This window comes from Netta rufina, assembly GCF_964035555.1.
Source record: "Netta rufina genome assembly, chromosome: 10".
Taxonomy (NCBI): domain Eukaryota; kingdom Metazoa; phylum Chordata; class Aves; order Anseriformes; family Anatidae; genus Netta; species Netta rufina.
In genome coordinates this window covers 8,852,641-8,878,960 of record NC_140133.1, presented here as the reverse complement: position 1 = coordinate 8,878,960, position 26,320 = coordinate 8,852,641, and the positions used below count along the sequence as shown (strand labels likewise).

General features: G+C 39.7%; 1 protein-coding gene across 1 annotated transcript in view; it reads left to right on the top strand.

Annotated features, from left to right (window-relative positions):
* The window catches only part of SFMBT1 (Scm like with four mbt domains 1), a gene marked incomplete at both ends in the record, with an annotated part of 32,385 nt that overhangs the window by 888 nt on the left and 5,177 nt on the right, over positions 1-26,320 (top strand). The window contains 13 exons of the mRNA XM_084292797.1: positions 4,938-5,032; positions 9,441-9,681; positions 10,053-10,141; positions 11,083-11,329; positions 12,853-12,950; positions 14,063-14,164; positions 15,357-15,507; positions 17,192-17,274; positions 18,713-18,839; positions 19,563-19,676; positions 20,722-20,764; positions 22,129-22,193; positions 23,649-23,788. Coding sequence (XP_084148923.1) covers positions 4,938-5,032; positions 9,441-9,681; positions 10,053-10,141; positions 11,083-11,329; positions 12,853-12,950; positions 14,063-14,164; positions 15,357-15,507; positions 17,192-17,274; positions 18,713-18,839; positions 19,563-19,676; positions 20,722-20,764; positions 22,129-22,193; positions 23,649-23,788 — 1,595 coding nt within the window. The remainder of the gene's footprint in view (positions 1-4,937; positions 5,033-9,440; positions 9,682-10,052; positions 10,142-11,082; positions 11,330-12,852; positions 12,951-14,062; positions 14,165-15,356; positions 15,508-17,191; positions 17,275-18,712; positions 18,840-19,562; positions 19,677-20,721; positions 20,765-22,128; positions 22,194-23,648; positions 23,789-26,320) is intronic.

The window sequence follows — 26,320 nt, the reverse complement described above, 5'->3', positions numbered from 1 at the left end:
AAAATGTTAAACATGATTTTAATCTACAGTGTTTTTAGCAGAATGTTAACACCTGCTATCTGATGCTGAAACGGGCTTTTTGATTATTAATTATAGCCAATCACTCAGGTTGTTGTCAACATTATATCCTCAAATAAGCAAGAAAAAGCAGCATGCACAAGTATGCAGAATGTCTCCAGGCACATACAAATGCAGTTTCCTCTGCTACTGGGAAGTGCTAACTTCTGTCAGGTTGTGTACAGTAAGGAGATGTATATGTGGTCAGCAGCAGGGTGTTCACAGGCTGGTGGCACACAGATCTGTACTAAAACCTATATTGAATTGCTTCCATTTTCCTCCAAAAGTAGCAGAGGTCACCCAGTCCTCTCTGCCTGCTTACAGAATCGCCGTGAAGGGCTCCCTGTTTCTTGTAATTGCTGAACAGGTATTGTCCTGAGCATCCTTTCAGTGTCTGGTTTGAGTACAGGTGGCTGTGAAAAGCTAATGATAACTGAAGAGAGCCTTACTTGCTCAGTGTGAAGGCAGTTTCCAGCAAATGCTCACGATGTAAGCATAAGAACAGTGTTTTGGTGGTGCACCCTTGGCTAGTGTTTTCTGCAGTGACCAGTCCTAGACCAGTCCCAACCCCTACTGGAATGTGCACTCCCTCCTTTGACTGGTGTCATGCTTCCAGCTGATGACTTTTAGCAGGTTTTGGAGATTCCACTGTCTTTCTGTGGGAAAGACAACTTTCATTCTTGTCACAGTCTTCCTCAGCTGCCGAAATTCTAACCTGTCTTTATTTATTCATGGCCTTGCAGCTGGTATAGAAGGCAAAGATTAACTGTTACTAAAATCAGATTTAAATACATCTAAGTTTCAGCGTGAGAAACCTTTAGATTAGCTTTAACTGAAGGTCTTTTAGACTTCGATGTGATGTACTTAAATGCCCGATGTGACTCTTTTCAACTCAATCACATTAAAGATACATGAAAGTTATTTGCACTGAGAGTTTAACTCCAGTCCAAAGATCAAGACAGTCTGGTGTAGGCTGCTTCCATTCTAGGTATATTTAAGTGCTCATGCCCTTAATGTTCCACTGCCGTCTTGTATCCAAATGATACAATTCAGTATTCTTCCTCTACTTGTATGTGTCAGAGAGCAACAGGACGTAATTCAGATTTAAGTCCAGAAAGGAAGAGTAGATGTTGAAAATAATGCTAGTAGAAATAGTGATAAATAGGAAGGGGTGTACATATCCAGGAAACTTTGAATATTCTTACCATTTTCTGACCTTCAGAGTGAATGTGCATTCTCCTCAGAAGCTCTGTAGGACACCTCTCAGATTTTACTTACCAAATATGATAGCTTGATTTGAAAGTCTTCCTGGCAAAAACTAGTTGTATGGCGAGGCCACAGGGATGAGAATCACACCTGGTTTCTCTCCCTGCCTGTGCCAAGGTTGTGCTTTGCCACTGAACTGGTGTGTGCTTCAATCTCCTGCCTAACATAGAAGAATATGTCCTGTTACGTAGTGGAAAGCAGAGCTTGTTTAGGACTCACAAGCAATTAAGGATATGGAGAGGGAGAGAACGTACGTACATGTGCTCAACTACAGCATTACTTAACAATTTGTTCTTTAAGATTAAATGGATAAAACACATTTTTGCTTGTTGTCATCCGTCACCCTAATCTACAAGTTTTCTCACAGTAGAATTGAGTTGCTGGTGTAAATAGAAAAGGTTTGCCTGGGCAGTTTGAACGCGGATTGATTTGGATGTTTAATACAGATGTACAGCCCCTCAGGAATGCAGCTTCATTAAACTGGTCCTCTGTGTATCCCAGCATCTGCTAACCCACCACAACGGAGCTGTGTGGTAGGGCCTGCCACAATCTGGCAGTGGACCCGATCAAAGATGTGATATAAAGAGGGCCCTGCTCCGCTGCAAGCATCCTACCAGTGAAAGCAGAAAAGCAACTGGATTCTGACTCCAAGCTTTCCAGCATGTGAGTCTTGCTGGAGAGCGGGTGCTTCGCCCCCCTCTTGGAGTGTTTCTGCAGTTGGATGTAGAAAAATAGGTAGTGGATTTCTGAGATTTTTCTCATTTTCTGTAGTCCTACCATGTGGCCATTCCATAACTAAGACACAATTCTCGCTCTGTGAAACACCGTGGAGTGTTTTTGCTGGGAGCTGGATCCAATGAGCTGGTTGTGTTCCACGTTGATTCAGTGAGCACAGCGCTGAGTGAGTCGGTATCCCATAGCTTGCCAAGGCCATCAGCCGGGCCTGCCTCCTAAGACTAGTTTCAAGAGAAGCTCTGGGTGTCCTGGTCAGGTTTGGCCATCGAGGGGTACAAAGCGATCCGAGCCCTTCTCCCCACGTCGCAGACCTGGAAGGAAACGGCTCTTTGAGGTAGGAAAACACATGGGCTGCAGGGCCTGGGGATTAGCGGCATGAAAAGGACCTGGGATAGCTCTGATCAGTTTGGGAACTGGTTTTGACCCTGCTTAGAGGCAAAAGGGTAGCAGGAGCGGCATTCAAGCAGGCTTTCTGGGAGCTCCTTGTGGCAATTAAGTGGCAACATAAGTTACTAATTGACCCTTTCAGTGTGTTAAGTGACCTGTGCCTCATTTAAGGAGCTTAACTGCCCCTCAGACAGCTATCTGATGATCCCGCCTTACTGAAGGCTCGGCAAGGCAGGAGCCGTCCCGGCAGTACTCCTGGCTGAATCTGCCTGGCTCTCCAGCATGCTAAACCTCACTGAGCGGTCGCTTTGCTTTGCTTCTCTCCGAGCAGAGCAGTATGCTTAGACATCACAGCGCAGGGCTTGGGGGGTGGATGAGAGCCGGGCTGTTGCTGTTGTCCAGCAGCCTTGTGCTAAGGAGGAAAAGGGCGAGCGGCGCAAAGTCTGAGCAAGTTGGTTCTGAGGCTTGCCTGACCATAAATGTTCTGTTCGAGCTGATGTTTCTTCCCGCTTTGGTTCGCCAGCTGTAAACTTAACCATTTTGATGGCGGTGTTAAAGTAAAGTGTTGTTTTAATGAGTTGAGAAGTCTTACTTTGTTTTTTCAATGAGGTTATATTTTTCTTCGAATGACTTGCAGCCAAAACTAGGCTCAGCTGCACCCTAGTTTGCAAACTGCTGTGTTCTGTGACTTACCCTCTCTACTCCGTCAAAATGTGTTAAATCAAGGTACCTGCTTTTGAGTTACTTGCTTTTGTCCTTTTCCAGGTGTGTTTCTGCAGTAAGTTAAAAATTATCCTCTAAAATGGGTGATGATCCTCAAGCTCCAAATTTTCTGAGCTCTCAGGCTTGTGAAAGGCCAACATAAGCAGCTCTGTTTGTTTAAAAATAGCAAAATGAAAGTGGAATCGGGAGCAAATGAGCTGCTTTTAAAACAGATACTGTCATCATCAAACAAAAGCTATCTGAAGGTGCATTTTTAAATTTGGGGAAACATTCCTAGAATTCCAATGAAAAGTCAAAGATGAGCTTAACGTTCATTTGAAGAGAAAATGAACACACCATACCCTGAGAATTTAGAGGGTTTTTAGATGATTTAGATGATTTTTAGATGATTTAAAGTAGCTCAGACTTCTGGGCAAATATTTGCCCCTCTGTATTCAAGGAATAAGAAGTGCCGTGAAGCATTCTTAGCAGATTTTCAGCCTGTCCGTGGCTCTGATTTGGGAATGTGAAAGCATTTCATCTTTTTTTTTTTTTTTTTTTGGACACTTAATGTTTCCTACTCACATTACTGCTCCTCAAAAGAAGAGTTTGCCACCTGTCCTAAGAGTGAGAGCATTGGGAACATTAACATCGTGTAACCTTTGCTGAGCTCTCCCCACGCTTTGGCCACGCTCGGATTTCTCTGTTCTCACGTAAATGTGGCCCCAAGTTTCCTGGTACAGAGAGATGAGCATCTCTCATCTTCATTCACAAAGACAGCTGTGGTTTGACTGTAGAACCAGTCTAAAAGTGAAGCCTCCTTTGTCATCCCGCCCTGTGCCTGCAGGGAAAAAAAAAACAAAACAAACTGGGGCTGTGCGGTGAACAAAACTGGGGAGTAAAATCCAAACTGTTCTGGTTGCAGTGACTTCCCAGGAACGTGGGTTACACGTTAGAGAAAAAGGAGAATGGGAAAGAGAGCAGGGAAGTGAGCCAAGTACTGAAGGGGAGACCATGGGTGGAGGGACAGATGTGATAATGCTGATAGAAAATATGACTAAATTGTAGAGTGTGGCTCACACTACAGCTGCTCTCTTCCCTGACAGCATGAGTGAGTGTACAACTGTGGCTTGAGTGGTTTTAGCCTGTTCTGGTTTAAATACATCCAGAAATGAGGTTTTCTTGCTCTGAAGAAGCTGTTGCACCTTTAGAGCTGGTATTTTAAGTGACTGATTTGAAGGTTCTTGATTTCAGTTGTGTCTGGAGCTGCTTTTCTTAGAACTACCCTGAATCCTTCTCTGTGCTTCTGGCATCTTATAACACTGAAATAAATACTTGCTTAAAAAAAGAGGAGAGTCTTTAGAAAGTTCTTTTAGTTCTTTTAGAAAAAAAAAAAAAAAAAGTGGGGAGTCTTATCTGTTTCCTGGATGCTTTTTTTAATTGAATCCACTGAAGGTCTGGTGTGCTCAGAACTTTAAGTCCCTTCCTAAATATTTATTGATACAAACACAGGGCTTATGTCTGTACTCCCCTCTCTTAGATTTATAAACAATTTATGCTTAACCAGAATACTCAGGCTCTCGCTATTTGTCAGACTGAATCCAACTTACAGTGCCCTTCACATACAAGAAAAGGTGAAATAGCATTGTTTGTGTGTTGAAATGCATGACTGAAGTTCATTGCATGCTTACATAGTCAGTCATTCAGAAGTGATCTTTGCTGGAGTTCTTCATAGGCCAAAACTTTAGCCAACGGGTTGCTGGATAGAAGATGTTTGGCTTCTCTTCCAGATGCTGGTTCCGGTGTGGAAGAAATGGAATTCAATTGGGATGAGTATCTAGAAGACACAGGAGCAATCGCAGCCCCTCATGGATCTTTTAAACATGTGAGTAAGGGATTGTGTCATTACTTACCATTTCCTACATCATTTTTTTTATACACTGAATGTTTAGGGTTGATGAGTCGATGCACTAAAATCTGGAAGACTAACTAAAATCACGTTTCCTAGAGTAATGAGAAATGTGGAATTTCTTTTTTTTTATTATTGGTTGTCGTCATCTTGTTTGTACATAGCACAGGATAATCCCATCCTCATGTACTGGAAGTTAAGGGGTCCCTTGTCGTTTCTGCACCAGAGGATAAGCTTGATTTTTCTCATGAAGACTGAACTGGCCAGCATCTTCTCTTTGGGGATTTCTACCAGTCAACTGCTGTGGAGTAGCTGCGCTTCAGAGAATGGTGCTGTACAGTTCTTGAATAGCAGAATTCAGATCTGCTCTCAGAGGAAGTTTTAATGATGGTTCTCGAGGAGGCCAAGGAGAAAACAATAGCTCTGTTGAACATTTGACTTTAATAGTTAGAAAACTGAATAGGATCACAAGGTTTAGTGGATGGGATGAAGTCTAGATAAGCTCTTGGATGCTTTAAGTCCTTTGTTGGTAAACTTCAGAACTGCACTGTCCCATTGGATGACAATTGAAGTGTGGCTTGCTCTACTAGGACATCAGGGAAAGCGAGCTGCAAAATATTAAAGAATCTATTAAAATACAGCAGTTGTGTTATTAGCAAAGATCCACAGTAAATGCAGGCTCTGCAGAGACCCTTCCATACACTATAATTGTAAGTTCTTTGCTCAGTATGAGCTTTCAGATATCACGTTTCTGGAAGGGAGAGACCTTACAACTGTTTTTAGTTCTTAGTTTACCAATGTTCTAGCAGGAGCGAGCTTACTCAGCACTGGTGCTTGCACAGCCCCCGTTGAGGAGTGGCATCGAGTTGGAGCAGTGGCCTTTTGTAGCAGCAGCGAGAGGTGCTGCCTGCCTGCTCCTTTGGTGTGCATTGCCTTGCTTGATCTCCATTAAAAGAAGCCTGCTCACAGCTCAGACATTATACAAACAAATTGTGATGCCGGCCTCATAGTAGTGGCCAGCTGAATTAACGTGACAGCTCAGTTTTGTTAATCAGCAGGAGACCACCTTGGGTGACTTTGGTACCCCCACACGTCACCCTTTGCCCTCTCAGTTGGGCCAAACAAGAGGTCTGACCACTGTGGCTGTGGTCAATACAATTAGGTTAAAAAAAAATAATAATCCACGTTTTTAATTGTCATTATCCCTTACACGTGTAGAACACCGCAGGGCTTTGCTTGTTTAAGCAATAACCGCTGGGGAGAGTGCTTTAGGAAGCGAGTGTGGACAAAGCAGTGTCACCCAGTCCTTTCTGCTGCCTTGGGTGCCCTCTTGTGGGCAAATCCAAGGAGGAGCAGAGCTGGGCTGGCCCGGCTTCGTGCCCGCACACGGATGCAGGCAGGAGAGCTGCAGGGGGCACGTGGAGGAGCAGGGAAATAGATGGCTGTGGGTTAAAGCAGAAGGGGAACTGTCAGGCGCTGATGAGCAGAGTTCCCCTAGAATTTGTCCAGAGGCCAGTTTTGATGTTCTCCATAATATGATTGGCAAAAAGAAAATTGTTTTAAGTTAATGCTGGCACAGAACTGACAAGCAGAGAAGGGAGGGTATTTACAGCAGAGTCACATCCCCTAGATCTTGCTGTTAATAGAAATTCAATGGTGCAAGGTCATGTGTTCAGCATTTCTGCTGTAAAAGTGTTAGTGTAGTTCCAGGATACATCAGGGGAGAGATTTTCAGCAGAGGGCATCCAGGCACTGATGTCTCTGCTAGAGACTGGTGGTCCTCGCAGCTCGGTCTGTGCAGTGTGTGTTGCTTGACGTGAAGAACAGATTTCTATCATCTAGATTCAGGAGAGCTGGGAGGGAGCTTTTGTGCTCTCAGAAAAGCAGAGTGGGAAAAAAATAAGTTGAAGAATAATGCTGGCACAAGAGAAAAAGGTGTTGCATCAACCAAAATTAAATTTTAAATGGAAGCTTAAGGTTTTTGTTTGGTTCTTTTGAAATGCTGGAATAGTGAGACTGTGACCAGCCTTCCATTATGAGCAGTGGATGAGAAATGCTTCGCCCACATCGTAGGGAGAGTACATGCACAAGTCAGGAAAACATAACCCGTAATAACCCAGCCTGTGTTAGCAAAGAACTAGTCTTGCAAATGGGAGCTTATATTAATTTTGAATGTTCCACTGTTACTATGAGCAAGACACATTGCAAAATGTATGCTGCTTTCTCAAATCAAACATGGTCTAATGTTTAATTTGTTTGCGCTTTAAAAATTAAACAATACTGAGATCCAAGGGATTGTTTTGCTTACAATCTAGTAGGAGTCAGAGTTTAGGAACCCAGAGTTGCAGTGGATGCCAGTGCTGTTATCCCACCCTATGTCTAAGTAAACTTTCTTTGGAACCGTTTAATGCTCTACTTGAACACCCTTCTTCAACTTGTATGTGTGTGCAAATATGTATTACAAAATAAGTTAGTGCTCAGCATTATCTGAGGATATGTGCTTGCTGTGTGTTCTTGCAAGCTTTTAATAACATTTAATCTGTTCTTTAGCATTCTCTTCCTGAGTTGAATCAGATTTCCTTGGTCCAAGCTTGCACAAAGGGCCACAAAGTAGGGGTTGGTACTTGATGGGCAGGAGGGGCTGGGGATCAGGGTGCCTAAGCTGAGCTGTCGCCAGGTGCTCAGTGGCGCTCTCAGCTTGCCAGATGTGCAGCAGCAAGCTGCTGCTTTTGAATGCATTGCTCTGAAGAAAATGTTCACAGAGCTCCTGCACAGCATCTCCTGCTCGCCAGCTTTCCCACTGGTCCAGCCTAAAAGAAGGAAGTTTTGTGCTTTAAACCTCTGTGGTGTCGTCTTGCCCAGCTGCCAGAAGAGGGTGCTAACTTCTTGGTCTCTGCTGTATCCACCCGGAGCATACATGACAGCGTTTGAAAAATGTACCTGACTTCAGGGAAAGCTCCATCTGTTGGTTTCCTTGAATACAGTTCTCTATGCCACGAGGCTTGGCTGAAAGTTCAGGTAGAGAGAGCTGTGCAGGTTTCCCAGTTCCTTGGACCTTGTGTTGCTCGTGACCTGTCTCTTGGGAATTGAAATCCGAAGTCTTTAATAATATCTCTTCTGCAAGTCAATTGCCTTTTCAAAGAGATTACCTCTGTAATACTGCTTCAGAAAGACTGCAGGTATTGGGTCCCGCTGATTTGTTTTTATGAAGGGGATTCTCTAAGTGAGGGTTATCAACCTAAAGGATGTGAACAGTTAACAACAGAGGCATATGCTTTTCGTTCTGATGTTGTTCTCTTAGTTTTATTTTTAGCAAACCAGTATGTGCTGGCTGATGAGACTATAATAGCTGTGGCAGTTACTGAACCGTCAGCACAGAACTGGTAATAAATAACCCAGAAAACATCTACCACATCTGCATCATACTGAAAGCCTTTCTTGCAGTTAATTCAAAGAGGAAATGGAACTTGGGACCATTAAAGAAAGAAAAAGCCAGTCACATTTGGCCGAGAGCAGGGAATTGACATGTTAGTTGTTTAATAAAGACTGAGGCTATGACATTAAGTGTAGCTTGGAAATACTTTGTAGTGGGAGCAGGGCAGGATCCTTCTGTCCTTGCAGGAGTCTTTGAGCTGGCGGAAACTAGGAATGCAAGGAACTTAATGTTTTGCCTCCCCTTCTGAAGTTCACATCTCAGTATCTGAGTACCATGCAGTTGGATTCCTCTCCTTCACACAGCACATGCACAGCATGTATATGCTATTTGGCACTCAGCTATTTCCAAGACGTAAGCTTGCTGAAAAACTGCGTGCTGTTTTTGTTAATCTGTGCAATTCATGTAACTGTGTCACACACAGGATTATTTAGATTCTTTAACAGAGACATTAAAAGTCCTTGTTCTGCAATTTGTGCAGGTTTGTGCCTTCTTAAATGAGCACAGTAGCAGAGACAGTGGCATCACTAAAAAGCAGGTGTATATACTTTAAGTAGGCTCTCTGTCCAAAGAGGTTGGAAGAAAAAGTTTAACACAAAAAGTCAAGGTTGTGCTGCTGAGTTTGACTTTTAGCCCTGTCTAGCTGGACAGCCCAGCTGTGAGTTGGAAAGCCTTTCTGTGGTGGGGGAGGTACTGTCTGGGACAGGAAGATGCATTGCAAGGTATTAATTGAAGATTGAAAAGTACTCTGAAGTGTGGAGGAGATTTCATTAATGCTGATTCTGCGTACAGTCTAATTTGGGTCCCATAACATGATGAAGCTGTTTCTCCGAAGAGGCTGGATGGCATTTGGCTTGAGGGTTTTTGCTAATGATTATGTCTAAATTGCTCCCCCTGTTGTTTCATCAAGTTTTCTGGGTGGTGCTCAGGTGTGATGATCTTTCTCTTCAGGTGGATACAAGTTTGCAGAATGGTTTTGCCCCTGGTATGAAGCTAGAAGTAGCTGTCAAGTCCGACCAGAACACCTACTGGGTAGCCACCATCATTACTACCTGTGGGCAGCTGCTCCTGTTGCGCTACGATGGTTACGGAGAAGATCGCAAGGCTGACTTTTGGTGCGATATCATGACAGCTGATTTACACCCCATCGGCTGGTGTGAGCAAAACAAGAAGATTCTCAAAGTGCCTGAAGGTAATGCCTCCATGTGCAGAAGAGGGGAGTGTGACAAGGTGGGGTTATCTGTTGTTTTTTCCTGAAATCTCATGACTTACTCTCTCTGGATTTTGCTCTTGCACCAGAGAGAGTTGTTAGCTTAATTTCAGAATTGGACTTAGATTTACACAGAGACTTGTGGTTATCTTAATCATCACCCTCCAAATCCTACTGCTTTGTCATTTCCTTTAGAGAATGTTTTTTTGTCTTATTTCTTCTTTTGAGGTGTTACTGATGAGCATGTGGCAGCTTCTGAATCACACAGCACAGTAGTGTGGTAATGTCTTGTTGCCCGAATGATATTTAACTGGCAGGAAGTATCACAGTTTTTCTTCCTCATTTTTCACTAGGTATCAAGGACAAGATACCTGACCAGGAGGAATTCCTTCAGCGAGTACTGAAAGGAGCATGCAGTGCTCCTGCTAATCTGCTGGAGGGAGTAAGTGTTTGAATGTGCTGCATCTTGGTTTTTGTCTTGCTTTTGCCTTATGTTATTAAAGGAACTCCTATTAAGATTGTCAGTTCAATGCCTCTTTTTTTTTATTTCTGTTTTTTTTTTTTTTTTTTTAATTTAGAAGACGTAGTATGATGCTGTACTTAGAATTCCGCTCCTTAGTGTTTCCTGTTTACAGTATTTTATGTTGATAGTGTTGTGTTTAAACATATCTTTCACTGCAGGCTTGGATTGTCTGTGCTATTTATTAATTCTATCAGAAGAAAGACCTATTTTCAAATTCCCTTAGGTTTCAGTCTTCCTCCTATTCTGGTCCTCCTTCATATAGCTCTAGGGAAATTATTCTTTATTTACCTTGCATTCAGGTTGTTCCCTTTCTGAGCTGACTCCTTTCACTAATTTTTTTGTTTTTACTAGTGGGCAGATTATAGTTTCACTTAATCTTGTAACACTGCAAGTTAAATCGTTCTCTGCAATTAGAATGATACTTGATCACTTAATTATCAATGTCTGGTGGTAAAGTGCACAACATTTTTTTTAATACCATTGACATCATCCTCACAACTAAAATTTTTATCTTTGTATGCTAGATGAGTCAGTTTTTAAAAGGAGTTATTCATGTTTGCTCCAAACCTGTTATATATAAGGAATAATACTTCTGAAAGCAATAAACAGCATTTAAGTGAAATGTGTAACTGTATCTACAGGCAGTACGGAAGTTCTGATACAAGCACCAGTGATTCTAAATGCTGGTTTCTGTTGTCCTGTGTTAGTAAGGGACATGTTTTTCTTTACTTTTGTGTTGATACTTTATTTATTCAAAATAAGTGTGTATAAAGGACAGAACAAAAGTGGAAATACAGGATTTGGAAGTTGTTGTTGTACAGAATAATTTATTTTATGTTCTTGTTGTTCTCCTTCTGCAGCTTCACAGAGGGAAAAATCCATTGGATCTAATTGCACCAGGCTCCCGACTAGAACTGCAAAACTTCCGGGATTCCCTGGAAGCCTGGATTGTCAATGTGGTAGAAAATGTTGGAGGGAGACTTAAATTGCGATACGAGGGGCTGGAGGATTCTGACAAATTTGACCAGTGGATATTCTACCTGGACCCTTTCCTTCATCAAGTAGGGTGGGCGACTCAGAATGGATATAACCTGCAGCCACCTTTAGGTACTTCAAAACTTATATCTTTTATACGGTGAGCAATGCTTGAGAATACTCCTGCTACTTTGGTGCTCTGAATCCGCATTCTGGATGTATAAATGGTCACATAATCAGTGTGTGATCTGCCAGTGTATCTAGTGAAATGTAAGTGAAAACACCAGTAAAAAAAGTCCTACAAGACTTTTCACCCACTCATGCAAATATTGCTAAATGGTTTTGCCTGTCAAAACATTCCACCTATTTGTGGAAGGAGAGGAGCTGAGGAAGGGGCCTTTACAATTATTTTTGGTAGGTTTGTGTTCCTGTGTGTGGGGAGGTACTGCTCAATGGCAGCTTTTGCTGTTGAGACTGGAAATCCAGTAGGTTTCTTAAGGGTCTATCTAAAGAGGTGCTAAGTGGATATGGAAATGTTCCTGTAAATGGGTGCCCAGAGAATTAATTCGTGGAAGATGGGGCAGAGAGGAGGACAGATTTCCGTGTTTCCCAGGCATATCAGGATGGGTGGGTGGTAGCTTTTCTTGGTCATCAGAGAAGTGGGGCCTAAAATGGCTGAAACACAAATGGATTGATTATAAGCAGAGTGATGATGTGATGTTTCCTGATGAGGAGAAACCTTGGGATAAAACTGGAAAATGGTGAGTGTTTACTCTAAAGCCTTTCTGTAAAGGCAGACGTACGTGCAAGGTGCTGGTATGATCTGAGCCATTAGTTGTGGAAGACCAAGTGTTTCAGAACGAGTGTTTTTGTTATATTTTTTGTGTGGTTTTCCCTTTACTGATAAGAAGAAATCATGCTGAGGAAACCCAAACTATTTCCATTGAAATGACTGAGCATGGTGCCTTTGCTCATGCTTGACCAGCCTCTGCTGAAATGGGGACAGCGAGCAGGCACACACCAAGTCACTGGCACAAACTAGATGAGTGGATTCCACAGCACCATCTGAGTGAATAACATCTATTAAAAATGTTAGGTTCTGACTTTTTAGACTTGTTTCCTTTTTATGTTGATATAAGAGTCTTTGATATATTCACAGACTTGACATCAGAGATCTTTTGTGCATGGTCCTAGTAAAAGTAATTCCCTTGCAATCAGAGAGGTGTGTGATCTGCAACTGAAGATGCTGAAAGAATAACTTATAGAACTGAGACAGACATGTGGAACATTTCTTCAGCCTTCTGCTTGCTTAAGCCCAAAACAAACTAACATTGTTCAGCTAGGACTGTCTTCTGGTCATGCATTCCTCCAGACGTTTTCCTCAGGGTTGATGTGACTGTCATTTTCTCAGAAAGACCCGACTGGGCAGTACATAGGTGATACAGTAGTGCCTGACTTCAGTCCCATTTTGTAACATACACAAAATCTTAACAACCAGTAGGTTTTTAAGAATGAAGATACCTGCACAGATTCTGAACAGATGTGAATGTAGCACTTAAAGGAGCACAAATCAAACTTTTATTACTGCCTATGTTTTATGAGGGAAAAGAAGAAAGATGACTTCATTCACTATTTCCTGGTCTTTTTTGCTCAAGCCATTAGGTCCTTGAAAAGTGAAGCAGATTGGCAAGAGATCTTGAAGAAAGTGAAGGAGGAAGAAGAGGAGTCATCAGTTCCTACAGATCTTTTTAAGGTAAAGACAGAATTTGTGTATTTTAATGCTGTATGTGATACCAGAAAAATGCTGCATTCCTAAGAAATTATTCAGGGAAGTCAAACATTGTTGCTCAAACTTCCTTCCATGTTTTGTTTTTCTGTTTTTGTTTGTTTGTTGTTGTGTTTTTTAACTTCTTTTCTGTTGCTCATTCTAGTTTAAAAAAATAAATTAAAGATCATACTACAATACAGTTCTTGTGAAATTAGACAAAATACCTATCACAACTATGTGAGCCATTACTTGTCATGCTGGGAAAAAGCCCTGATTCTGATCCCTATAATGGCATCTCCAGTTGTTTACCAGCTGGCCTTGTTGATTACTGTCCTTCTAGAGGAGTGAGGTATTAACTGTACTCCTAATTTTTTGAGCATATTGAAAAGTTTAATGTGTAACACCTAATATGTAACCTGATATATTTATGTATGTTATTTAATGGGCCCTGATAGACCCTCAGTGTTAACAAATGTTGCTATTGAGTCTGAATCTAAATGTTTACGAATTTAAAAAAAAAAAAAAAAAGAAATCTTTGAATCTTTTGAAAAGTAATTACGTTTTGAGAAATGGAAATGTTAATTTAGTCCTTTAAGTTTTTAGTTCAGTTTTCTCAGCTACATTTGGGCCCATAAACAGAACAGAAGAGAAAGTGGTGTTGCTCTTGAATCCGCTGGATCTTAACCAATAGTATATACCTAAGTCTGGAGCAGGAACACTCTTTTGTAGGCTTTTGGTAAGCTGAAAGTGAAGACTTCTATTGTCCTCTTTTAGGTTAGATCATGATGAGCCCTAAATGTTAGGGGAAAAAAGAACTTTTCTATTGACTTAGCAGACCACTCTGCACTGTGAAATCTTGCTTCTGTGTGGAGAATGTCAGAGAAGTAAATCTTTGGGACGCAGTCTTATTAAAAACTCATAGAAATGACAGTCTTAGAGGGCTGAGACTCTATGATAGCGAGGTTGCTAGTACTCTAACCTGTTACTTTCTTAGAATAAACTACTAAAACTCAAGTTACCCTCTTCAGTTGAGCCTACATAAGGGTGATCTTTTCTGATGGAGAAAGGCAGGTGATCACTGATACTTGATTTTTCAGGATAAACCTGTGATTGGAGTACATTCGTTCTCTGAAGGCATGAAGTTAGAAGCTGTGGACCCGATGGCTCCTTTCGTGATATCTCCTGCTACAGTTCTCAAGGTACTGGGATTCTTTAACTTGTCTTAATTCAGTTAAATTGCTACTTGTGTTTTTAAATGCTCAGAAAAATCTCATTAACCAATTGTCTTAAAATACTGTACTAGTTTTCAAATTAGGTATTTTGGATGTCTCCCTTCAGGGACAGGTCACTGTGGGAGGAGGAAAAAAAAAAAAAAAGAGTGGGGGGGGGAAAAAAGAAAGAACAACCCTAACTGATGATGGTGAAAACATTGGAATTGAAAATAGAAGAAAAGTTCCATAAAGATAGAACTTCAAAAGATCAAATGGCTGAAGCTGTTAAACCTGGGTTTTTAAGATGAGATACAATCCTTCATAATCTGAGTATCCAACTGAAGATAGATGTTTGTTTTTTTGCAAAAGTTTGGATTTGCAAAAGTTAATATCATTTTTATGTACAAGCTATGAACTTTCAAAAAAGGGCCCACACATGGATTTAGAAGTTGAAATGAAAATTTCGTAGCATACTCAGGTTGTGAGCAGCTTCTATCTTCCTGTGTTGATAAACAGGTGAAAGGTTCTGTAAGAGACTTGTTTTCATGTAGTAAAACAAAATGTTCCTGTACAACGTAAACCAAGAGCATGTTTTAAAATGTTTTTGGTGCAAAAATAAAGAAATAACAGCTTTTTCTTTAGGACAGATACTCTGTCAATATGATAGCTTACATTTCAGTGATAGCTCTCTTTTAAACTATAACGTGCAGTTTCTTCTAGTAAGATGCTCACTTTATTACTAAGAAGGTGCAACATGTTCCAAGTGAAGCAAAATCATTTGCTTTTTCTGATGGTGATGAAGTTCTGCTCCTCAGTTCAGGAGCTTAGTGTTCTACTTTTGACAGTTCATCCTACGACACAGTTCAATTTTGGTGGAATAATGTAAGACTGCAAGTTCTATTTTCTCCTGTGTTTTTTTGTTTGTTTGTTTTGTAAGAGAATGTCATATAGCACTTGATCACCTTACTTTTTTAAGTGCTTATACATTGCCTTATATTATGATTTATTTTTCTTAAGTTTCCAGGTAATGTAGAGGAGTCTACTTTCTTAGCGATTCCTGCAGACTCTTTTTTCAATGTTTCTATTTTTATGCTGTCTAATAAAGTTATCAAAATGAAGGAGAAGTAGATCATTATCTGCTATTTACAAGACTGCATGGTACTCTTTTGGCTAACTACAGGTATACAATGAAAAATATTTCAAGATAGAAATTGATGACTTGAGACCAGAGCGTACAACCAGCCAGTCCTATATTTGCCATGTCAACAGTGCTGGAATTTTCCCTGTGCAATGGAGTCTGAAGAATGGCTTGCATCTTAGTCCTCCACCAGGTACGTTTGTGCAGGTTTGTCGTGCTCCCTCCTCTTTGAAGTAGATTGCCAGTCCTCAGAGTGCAATGTTTAGGACAACACTTTTGCAAAAGAATTACTTGTAGTAGAAAAAGTGAAGAAAATGAAGGATTCTGAGAAACAGGAGTTTTGAGTTAGTGAGTCTGAGGTTTCCTGTGTACGTGCTTGGATTGGAGAAGGTAGCAGTGGCTAGGGGGACTGGCCTTGCATAAAAACCTGAAAGCTTGGAGGATGTGTTTCAGGGCTAAAGGTGATGCTGATTTCAGCGTTAATTAACGTAATATCAGAAGTCTGTGGTCCGTGCATTGGATTTTTGCTTCTAGTCATATCAGAACATTGTTACTCAAATTCTTAAAATATTTTCTTATCACTCTAAATGTTAATTAAGTATTTTTTCCAAGGGCCTATCAGGCAAGGTAGCGGATTACTAAAATGTTCCTTCAAGATAGAACAGAACTGAGCAGTGATCCTCAGCTACTGAATTATTAAGACCTTTTTGCAAAAGGGAAGTGACAACAGTATTGTAAAACTAGGGACTTGGTACCCTTATTCACCACCACAGAAGTGGGAATGTTTTGGTTTATCTGCTCATGATATCAGAGGAACAAAGAGTGTAGGATGTTTGTCTCTTTCCTTTTCTTTTACATGCAAAATTCTGGGTAATGCTGGGTCAAGCAAAGCCACTTTTTGTATCTTACTCAAGGAGACACCTTGCTTTATAGGCATGTGTCCGGATCTAATGGAGATTTTAAGCTTCTCTTCTTTTAACCCCGTAGGAAATGGTGGGCATTCTGAATTATGTGAGGTCTCAAGTCCCACTGGCACTGATAAATAAGTGCCAGTTTTATTTTATGAGAAAAATAAATAGGTCTGTCTGTGGTTAGGCCCTCACTTGATGTTTGTAGATAGTTATGGTTATACTATATTCTCAGACTAGTTTTAAAATTTTGTTTGATTTCTTAAACCCTGATACAGATGTCCCTTGGAATGGAGCACTCCAAAGACACTTATGGAATCCACTGCTGCTGTTGTCTACTTGCTATTATACTGCCAGTCTCAAACTATTATGGCAGCACATTTATTTTGCACCCAGTTCCTTTCAGTTGCTTGTTGTTTATGAGATCATGGGGAGGCAAAGTATTTCCTCCAAGAAAAAATTATTTTGCCCTTTATTTGAGAGAGAGAGTTGCTCTGTCCCTGAAGGACTCTTCCCTTCAAGCACATGTGGATTTACAGCTATTAGCAAACTTGACACTTTTAGGAAAGACTAACTGCTCTCTTTAAAGGCATGATACTTAATAAGTGTTTAAGAGAGTAATATGTTGCTATTGAGCAGCTTTTAGATGGTCTATTTAACAAACAAAAAAAGAACTTCCCTTTTCTGCTTAGATATATTGTGTTCAAACCTCAGCATGCTCTCTGTGAATTTGCTTTTAGTTTGATGCCATTTCAAGCCAAAACAGGAATCAAAGTGAGGCAGGGCCCAAAACTCATCTACACTGGTAATAAAGAGAGTATCTCAAATACATGAGAACCGTGCTATGGGCTCAGTGAAGCCAGAGTCAGCTGACAAACTCAAGTAGTCCAAACGAATTTCATGTCAGCTTGCAATAAGTCCTTTGTTCTCACACTGTTAAACTAACCCCTGTGCTTGTTCTTTGCCCAGGTTATCCAGGGCAGGACTTCGACTGGGCAGACTACCTCAAACAATGCGGTGCTGAGGCAGCTCCCCAGAGCTGCTTCCCTTCGGTAAGGTTCTCTTGCAGAAAAATGTTTTTTCTCTTATGTGAATGATATACTTGATTCCAGCAAGAAACATTTTACATGGTTTTGACTTAATTTGCCTGTGATAACTGATGAAATGGCAGAGTTAAGAGAGTGCAAATGAGGGTAGAATGAAGTAGGTGCATATGAACTTCTTATCTAAGTAAGTATTAGACCAAATGCTTCAGTTACAAAGCAGATCAGTTCAGTGATAAAGCAGATCAAAAGAAATGACTGATCTGTGAAATGGAAGTGTGTAACAGTCCACAGAATTGCCATGAAATAACATCAATCTTCGGTGCTCCTGTGGTTGTGGAAATAGGGCCTTTTAATAGACCTTATTTTCATTTACTTAGTACATTATTTCAGTCTTCCTTCCTTTCAGCATGAAAAATTCATCCCATTGTGTTAATCAATAACCAGCCATCTTAAATTAGTACCAAGTAATCATTTTACATTAATCAATGCCTGAAGTACTTGTTAGTTTTTGGGCTTTTGTTGGTATAATGATAGCATTGTTGTCTCCCAGAGCAGAATACCTTGTCAAGCAGAAAAGGGTGCCATTAACACCTACCTTCCAATTCCATTTACAATACTTGGGCTATTGCGATGCTTAAGGAAAGAAATTAAAATGAATAATTACCATTTTTTGAAGAGGGTGTTGCTGTCTATGAATTTTTGTTGCCCTTGTTGTGTCTTGTAAGCTGTGGCATCTCAGAATAGGTCATTGAATTTTTTATCCCTTTTCTGAGAAGAGTTGATCGCTGTGGGCTAGTTTCAGAATTTGTAATATGTTGATCCTGTAATTATGTTGCAGAGTGGCTCTTGGAGGAAAAGTCCTCTGTCTGGCAGCTACTTGTTATTTTTAATTCAGGTGCTTTGGATCTAGATAAATACACGTTCTTACTTTTTAAGAATTTTTGAATAAATCCAAAAACCTATGTATCCAAAAATATAAAATAGAAAGAAAGTTTCCATTGCTGTCTGCCAGGACTCATTTGGATGAGGCAGAAATGTTATTTGCATACCTAAAATAAATTTCCAAGCTAATATAATAGAATAGAAAGCCTTGTCAGACTATATGTTGGATTCATCACTTCTGTAGCAAGCAGCAGAGAATCCCTGATTGCATGGAGTGGAATGAATCCATTCAGAGTCTCAGCCTCCTTATTTTTGAGTACAAATATGTTCTGTTCTAGGTCTGTCTATAGAATCTTTTTTTTCCTAACTTAAACACTTTATAGTTTGTAATATATATTAATTGCATTTAACATGCTAATTATCTGAAGTTTTCTGTTTGTGAGTGTCCTTCTGTGATACTCAGACATTGTGGTTTTTTGTGTGTTATTCCCGTTCATGGCTTTTGATATCATACATTGGATATAAAGATGGTATTCTATTAAGTATTCTGTCTTTTTCCTAGTTAACTTCTGACCACGGATTTAAAGAGAATATGAAACTTGAGGCTGTGAACCCTGTTGACCCTGAAGAAGTTTGCATTGCTACAGTCACCAAATTGAAAGATTCTTACCTCTGGCTTCAGCTGGAGGGTAAGCCTGACTGGGAAGAGAAGTGTAGCACTTACACTGATTATGCTGTGGTACCATCATCTAACCTGAAAAGTATCTGGAACAAGCTCACTACCTGCTGAATATTGGCAGCAAATCACTGCTCCATCAGTAAAAACACAGCAAACCATTTATTTGCATTGCCAGTTTCCCTGCTAGCTTTGTATGGCAGTGTTTATTTAAGCCAGACAAGAATTGCATTTGTGCACTGCAGTGTGTCAGTGTGAGGTTAGTGTACTGTGTGAAAGGCTGGTCGGTATCTTTTAGAAAGCAAGGCCTTGTAACTTTTTTTTTTTTTTTTTTTTTAATAAATGAGTGACTTCCATCCTGAGCTAAGCTTTGACCAGATATTGGAAGAAAACTTTTGGAGAGGTTCTTCATTAGGACTGGATAGGCTATATGAGACACCCTCCATATTAATCCTGCTTCTTGATTGAAAGTCCATCAGCATGCAGTTACTCTGCACTGTGCATCTCTGCTAACCTGGGGAGGGCAAATTCCCATCTCCAGCTTTGGGAGGAAAGAAATGAGATCAGGAAGGAATCTGGGCAATAAAGGAGGATGAATATACAATTGATACTGTGTACCATAAACGTGGTAAATTAAAAAAGGGAGCTCCTCTGGCAACATATAAAAAGCATTAACCAAATGAGTTTTTTGGATTGTTATGAGTTTTTTCAATTTTTACTTCTTTTAACTGAACAGGTTCCAAGAAGCCCGTCCCTGACTGTATAGTGAGTGTGGAATCAATGGATATATTTCCAGTGGGTTGGTGTGAGACGAATGGATATCAGCTCAGACCTCCTCGCAAAGCAATAGGTATCAGTTGTGTTTTGTTTGCAGTGGTTAGCTGGTTTGGTAGAGGTGGTGAGACCTCTGAGAATAGGTTACTGCACAGTTAGTTCTGGCATCACTGAATTTAGAAATTTCCACTGTGTATGGACAATCTATCCTTTTGGCAACTGTTTCCCTGCCTTCTTGGTGCAGCTGTGAGAAATACTTCAGTGGAATTGGAATCCATACAACTCCAAAACAGGCATTGTTGGTTTGAGACCCTCACAGCCTGTAAGAGAGCGTGGAAACTGCATTAGCCACAGTAAAGAAACGATATGTATGCCTACATGCACACACGCGTGCAGTGCATATACTTTTGTCTGAGCTGTTCTTGCAATGTGTCTGACTGATTGATTTTATACTTGGGTTGTGCAAGCAAAATTAATGCCTTAGTAAAGCACTGTTGAGTATGTATACATTTGGGAGTTAAAATGAGAAGGAATGGCTTTGTAAATGTGCCAGGTTGTCACGATCCCTCAATGGCAAAATGTTGAAAAGTAAATCTTATCTGTTCTAATTACACTGTAAGTAATGTAAGAGAGTGCCTTCTCCCAACTGGTTAGTGAGTTCTGTTTATTAAAGCTTAATGGAAAAACTGAAGAATGTCTATTAGGTAAGATAGTAAAATGGTAAGATTGGAATGAGCTGTCATTTACTGCAAGTCAAAGCAAGAGAAACTTGTCTGGGAAATGTCTGCAATGCGAAGAGCAGAGGAGGAAGGAGGAGCCTAATCAGAAAAAAGAAGCTTAAAAAAAAGCCAGATGTTTGATGAGGACTAAGCCTGAAATTGCTGTGGAGGCACATGTTGCCTTATCTTATTATTTACTACCATTATGATAATATTAATATCTGGTTGTAAAGTAAAAATTGACTCTAGTGGGTCAGCTATTTAACAGTTGCAGAGACTTTGAGTATAGATTCTCTTTGGCATATAACTTAAAGGAAAGGTGTCTAGTAAATACAGCAGTAGAAGCTTCATTTGCTTGCTTCCTGTGCTTTGTGGTTTTTATTTTCTTCTCCTTCCTTTCAGTAAACAAGCAGAAAAAGATTGCAGTAGTTCAACCCGAGAAACAGTAAGTAATAGTGTTTTGCTGGGTCTTTTTTGTGTGTTTGTTTGTTTGTTTGCTTGTTTGTTTGCTTGTTTCCCTAATTGGTAAATCTGTTGTCTTAGGGGACACAACTTTAGAGAAGCCCTCTAGTGAGGGTTGAGAAATTCCATAGTCTGTACAACGTGATGTTGATAGTTCCTGTTGATATTGAAAAGGACCTCTCGTGCTGCTGTGGTGGGATATAGAAAGCTTGAAATTTGTTTTTTAGCAATGCTAGTGCGGCTCAACTGAGTTGACCTGTTGAATAGGTCAAGTCATTGAAGGTCTAGACTTGAAATTTTTAATCTGTCATTTCTAAGATTGCATTATCTGTGAGTATTGAAATACATTTAAGAAAAACTAGCCTGATCTTAAGAATGTGAATTTATAATCACATGTGCTTTAGCCTTTTCAATGGCAATTAATAGGGAAGATTACAAGAATGCTTTTCAATTCCACTTTTGTTGTATTCCCTTTTTAAATAAGATAGTTGCTGTAAGGTAAACATGCTTAGAAAACGTGGCTTCCTTAACACATAGCTGTGATTTTGCACAGTGGATTGGAAAGTTCATTTCTAGTGTGAATACTGTTACTCAGTAGATGTATATTTAATACTTCTTTCCTGGATTTAATTAATTCAAGGCCAAACTAGCCACAAAGGAAAGAAAAGCCCTACTAATATCTACAGTTCATCTACAAACTGTCATGCATATGAAACTCCTTCATTTGAGCCTGCTCAAAAATGCTCAGTAGAATTCCTGACAGTTGGTTTTATTGACTTAGAGCTTTACAAACACCAGATCTGTCAGTAGTTCTGCCAATGTTTTCATTGTTCTTAAAATAACAAGCTGACTGTTCTTCCATGGTTTTGTAATTGGGATACTTACCAGAGTGCTTGATTCATTTTGATTGAGTTCTGTTTAAAATCCATCTTTTTCAAAGTGCATTAGGTAAGACTGTACATTGCCTTGTGCTGTGAAATGAAGATAAAGGAGATAGAAAAAGTAAACTACTCTCGGTTGCTTTGTGTAAAGCGATTATCAGATTATATGTTATTGTAACTATGATTCTGTGATCGGCATGCCAGCCCGTACAATTCAAGCAAAGTATGATCACTGCTAGCTGTTAGCAGTCCAGTAGTTCTTTCCAAATTGAAATCAATGGTCTTTGTATATTTAAGGAAAAAAAAGTTGATGTGAGCAATGTTATGAAATACAGAATGTATAAACAGCAGATTAACAAAGCTGGAGCAAGAACGTTTTTGGCTTTTAATGATTGGGTTTTAGCAGCTGAGGGGTGGCTGTCCTTACCATCTGTCCCTTTTCCCAACCTCCTTCTTTGTGTTTCAGAGTTTTGTCTTCAAGGACAGTTCATGATGGACTAAAGAACCAGGAACTAAACTCTTCTGACACAGGTATTGATCAGAAAGGGCAGGGCAACAAAACCAAAATCCTTCAACAGTCCTGGCTCATTGTGCTGCTCAATAGTCTTCTGTCAGGATACAGGAAAGAAGATGAGGAAAGAGCTTGAAGATTTTCATCCTTGATTGATTTGAACATCAGAAAATGAAATGAACAAAACCATACAATAACTTTTGTGTCCTGTAATTGAAATGTGCATTAAACCTGGAAGATTTTTACACCAAACCTTCTTCCCCCTACAGAGAATATGTGGAGCCAAATGTATGCTGTGACCCATGCAGCTGATTTGTTAATGTCACCTGCTGTGCTTAATAATGTTGGGAGAAACATCATAACAAGCATGCTGCATCTGTACTCTTGAGTCGTTAGATTCTAGCTTTGAGAAGCAGGTTTATCTGCTTTTTATAACTTTGTCATCATGATAAACAAAGGCAATTCAAACAGTAAGCTGTGTTGTGTGCCAGATGGTGAAATCTAATAATTTTCTAAACTGTTGCTAGAACAAATATGATGAATAAGTACATCTGCTGGTAAAAGAGTCATACAGATCTGTCTGTTTGGCAACAAAATGCCTCTTCTGCTGTCTACTGTATAGTGAAATGCATATCTGAAGCTGCACCAAATGCAAGCTTTATAAAACCGATTTGTGCTTGCTTAGCATTTTAATCGTTTTTTAATAGAGTAATAATGTGAATTTTACTTCATTTATTTAGCAGTTATCACCTACTGAATTTAAAGATCTTTAAGTGATAGTGTTGCTCAATCAAAAATACTGCAACACTGTTAGGGTTAAACTTATTTTTTTATTTTGTAAGTATCTTACAATACATATTATACAGAACTTTAATTTTGAGCAGCATTGGACCACTTTGAAGGCTTAACAAACTTGATGTCATTTCATCAAAGGTCACTTAATCAGTTTTATCTTCTGATGAGTGAAAAGAGTGAAAATGCAAAGCAATCAATATTGCAGTTTAGGATGAATATTGGAGAAGAACTTTGCCAGCTTCTCTGATGGCAAAAGTTTAGAGAAGAGAGAGTTATTCAACTGGAAAATTTGTCTGTAATTACTGTGTTAGAATGTGCTCTGCTACCAAATAGATGGGATTGCCATCTTCTTGCCTGTTCTCACTGAGGTACCGTAACGCATCAGACTAGCCAGAAAAAATGCTTCTTTTCTGATATATAACTGGCTTTATTTTCTATTGTTTGTCAATTTGCAAGCATGCTTGTTAAGTATGGGGAAATGTCTTTAGCAACATCTATAACTAGTCCTGAGGTGGCAAATTTGACACCTGTACTCACCCAAACTAAACTCATTCAGGTGTTCTTTTCCTTCCTTTATTACAGCAGGCAAAATATTAAGCATTGCAAGAAGTAATTTGCTGGGGAGGTGGTACCATGTGATTTAAATCTTTTTTTTTTTTTTTTTTTTTCTCATTTCTCAGTGATAATTAATGGAAAGTACTGCTGCCCAAAGATCTACTTCAACCACCGGTGCTTCTCAGGGCCTTACCTTAACAAAGGCAGGATTGCTGAGCTTCCTCAATCTGTGGGACCTGGGAACTGTGTTCTTGTTCTGAAAGAGGTGAGGTGGTTCTACGCTGTGTACCTCTATTAGCAGTACATCATAAACTCTAGAGTGTGTCTCTCATTATAGATGGGTAATTAATACTTTTAAGGCGTTCATAAACTGATGATGAGCGAACGGGATTTTGTATAAAATGAAGGATAAATCATGAACTGTTTTATGAATAGCTGGAAGGAGTAAAAATGTCCCATTTATCTGAGTTAAGTCAACCTTCAGCTGCTAACTTTTCTTATAGGTTAAAACAGAGTAACTTGTAATTGCCATGACCAGAGGAGTTAATATCTTTTTATAGCTGTAATAAATGCTTCAATTTTAATTAACAGAATTTAGTTTCAGATAATCCCAAAAGCTTTCCTTCACAGTTTGTACCACTGATGTTAGAATAGAGGAAATACAGATTTTCTTAGCAGAAATGCAAAACTGTTTTCAGTAATGGGGAAATGAAAAGAATTCCTAATATTTAAGTTTGATATAATTTGCAATGATCTGATGAAATAATGGATAAGCTCATTATTGAAGAAGTTCTATTTCTGCATGCATAAATGTAGCCATCCCCAGCAAACATCAGGGGGAATGAAACAGTAAAAAGACCTTAGTCATAATTTTTTAACAGCAGTGAGGGTGCATATTAATTTTTTTTGGTCTTCAGACATAAGTATATAAAAGCGTACAAAAGGATATGTGTGCATCATACCAGTACACAACATGGTGGACGTTTGAGTGAGATGCATACTCTTGTTTTGATCTCAAATATTTTTCTTAAAAATTAAAACTTGTGTTTTGGCATGCCCATAAAATTGTTTAAATCATTTATCTACACCTCTGCTTAAAAACGTATGCCTGATCCTTCAGCATTTGGAGATGAGGAATGCAATTGTGAATTTTTAAGCAGACCTGTACCCTCATCTCGACTCATTAATCTAGTTCAAGTACTTTATCACTGGATAAAGCTTGCTCATACCTAGTAAAATAGATAGTGGGCAGATGGGGTCCCAGGACTGTGGAAAACAAAGGTATTGTGTCCCCAGGTTGTAGGGGGAAATATGGTTTTAAGAGGTAGCCTGTATTTGAGCAAATGTACCTTGCTTAATGGAAAGTACATTTTCTTGTTAAATAACTTAAATGGAATTTCAGATAGGTAAATTAAGACTAATCTTAAACTCGCAGCTATATGGGATGAAGATTGTATTTTTGAGACTGATGGCATTAAGGTATAAAAAATAATTACTGCTATAGAAATGGCCAGATGGCATGGAAGCTGGAGGAGTTACCTACCTTTTTCAGAAGTGAATGGCCCTAGTGGCTGCTCAGATAAAGACCTGGATTTCATGAAACACTGGCTTGATCTACCATGGTGAATCTATATTATGGGAGGAAAATGCAGCTCACAGAAGCTATCTCTGAGAACCCTTATCACAGAATTCACTGAACTGTAGGAGTTGGAAGGGACCTCAAGAGATTATCAGGTCCAACCCCCAAATGACAGCTTAAATGTCACTTATTATTTTTAAACCAGCAGGTTTTGCACTTCTTGACAAAACTAAAACAGATTCTTTAGCAAAAAAGCATCTTCATTCTTTAGACATGATCTGGCATCAGAAGATGCCCTTGCAGTCTCCGATTGGAGTGTCTGCTCTTCTTTGGTCCTACAGCATATTCATTTGCAAGGGCTGAATGTCCCTTGCTATGCAGGATGCTGCACATTGTCAAACTAAGTGAACACCACACTGTATTTCTCCCCATCCTTTCTGCAAGTTTCAGTTCTCTGATGTACATTCTTCAGCACTCCAGAAGAGCAAGTGTGAAATTCTGTGGCAGCTTCATTTCACCTCGAAGAAGGTTTAACCTTCTTCACCACCTGAAAGCATGAAATATGCACAAATCCTGCTAATGTACACGATGCTGAGTGTTGCTAAAAGTTCAACCAATCTGCTTAGTTATATACATTTTAATTATGATTCTGACTCTTTATATAAATCCTGCAGTGAGTTCGGTACTTGCATAGTGTGATAATTGAATACTGTTCACTGGAGCCGTAGACCTCTGGATTGTTGTGGTAGTAGGACTGAAGCTGCAGTCCTGACACGTTGGTGCAACCAATTTGGGATAAGCAAACGCTGAAAATAAGAAACAAGATTTGAATGTAAATTTTGTACTATCCCACACTAATTTGAAGCTGTTCACAACTTTGAGTTACTTGCTGCACAGCACCAGAGAAATTCTCATTTTATTATAGTACAGGCCTTATTGTGGTTCACAAAAGCAGAAAGGAGCTTAAGATTCTGGAGTGTGATTTTGTAGCAAGCAGTGGGTTGGCAGGCAGTAAAACCCTGCAGCATTTGTAGGCATATCTTCATGTGTCAAACAGGCTCTAAGGTGATAACTCAGATTTACCCAAGGTTATGCAAATGTGGTATCCAGCCCTGCGCTTCAATTTAGTGACATGTAATTTGAAGGCATTGACTGGGAAATTGCTCGATACACTTGCGATACACTTGTGACTCTGCAGACAAATTTTGAAGGTTTGGC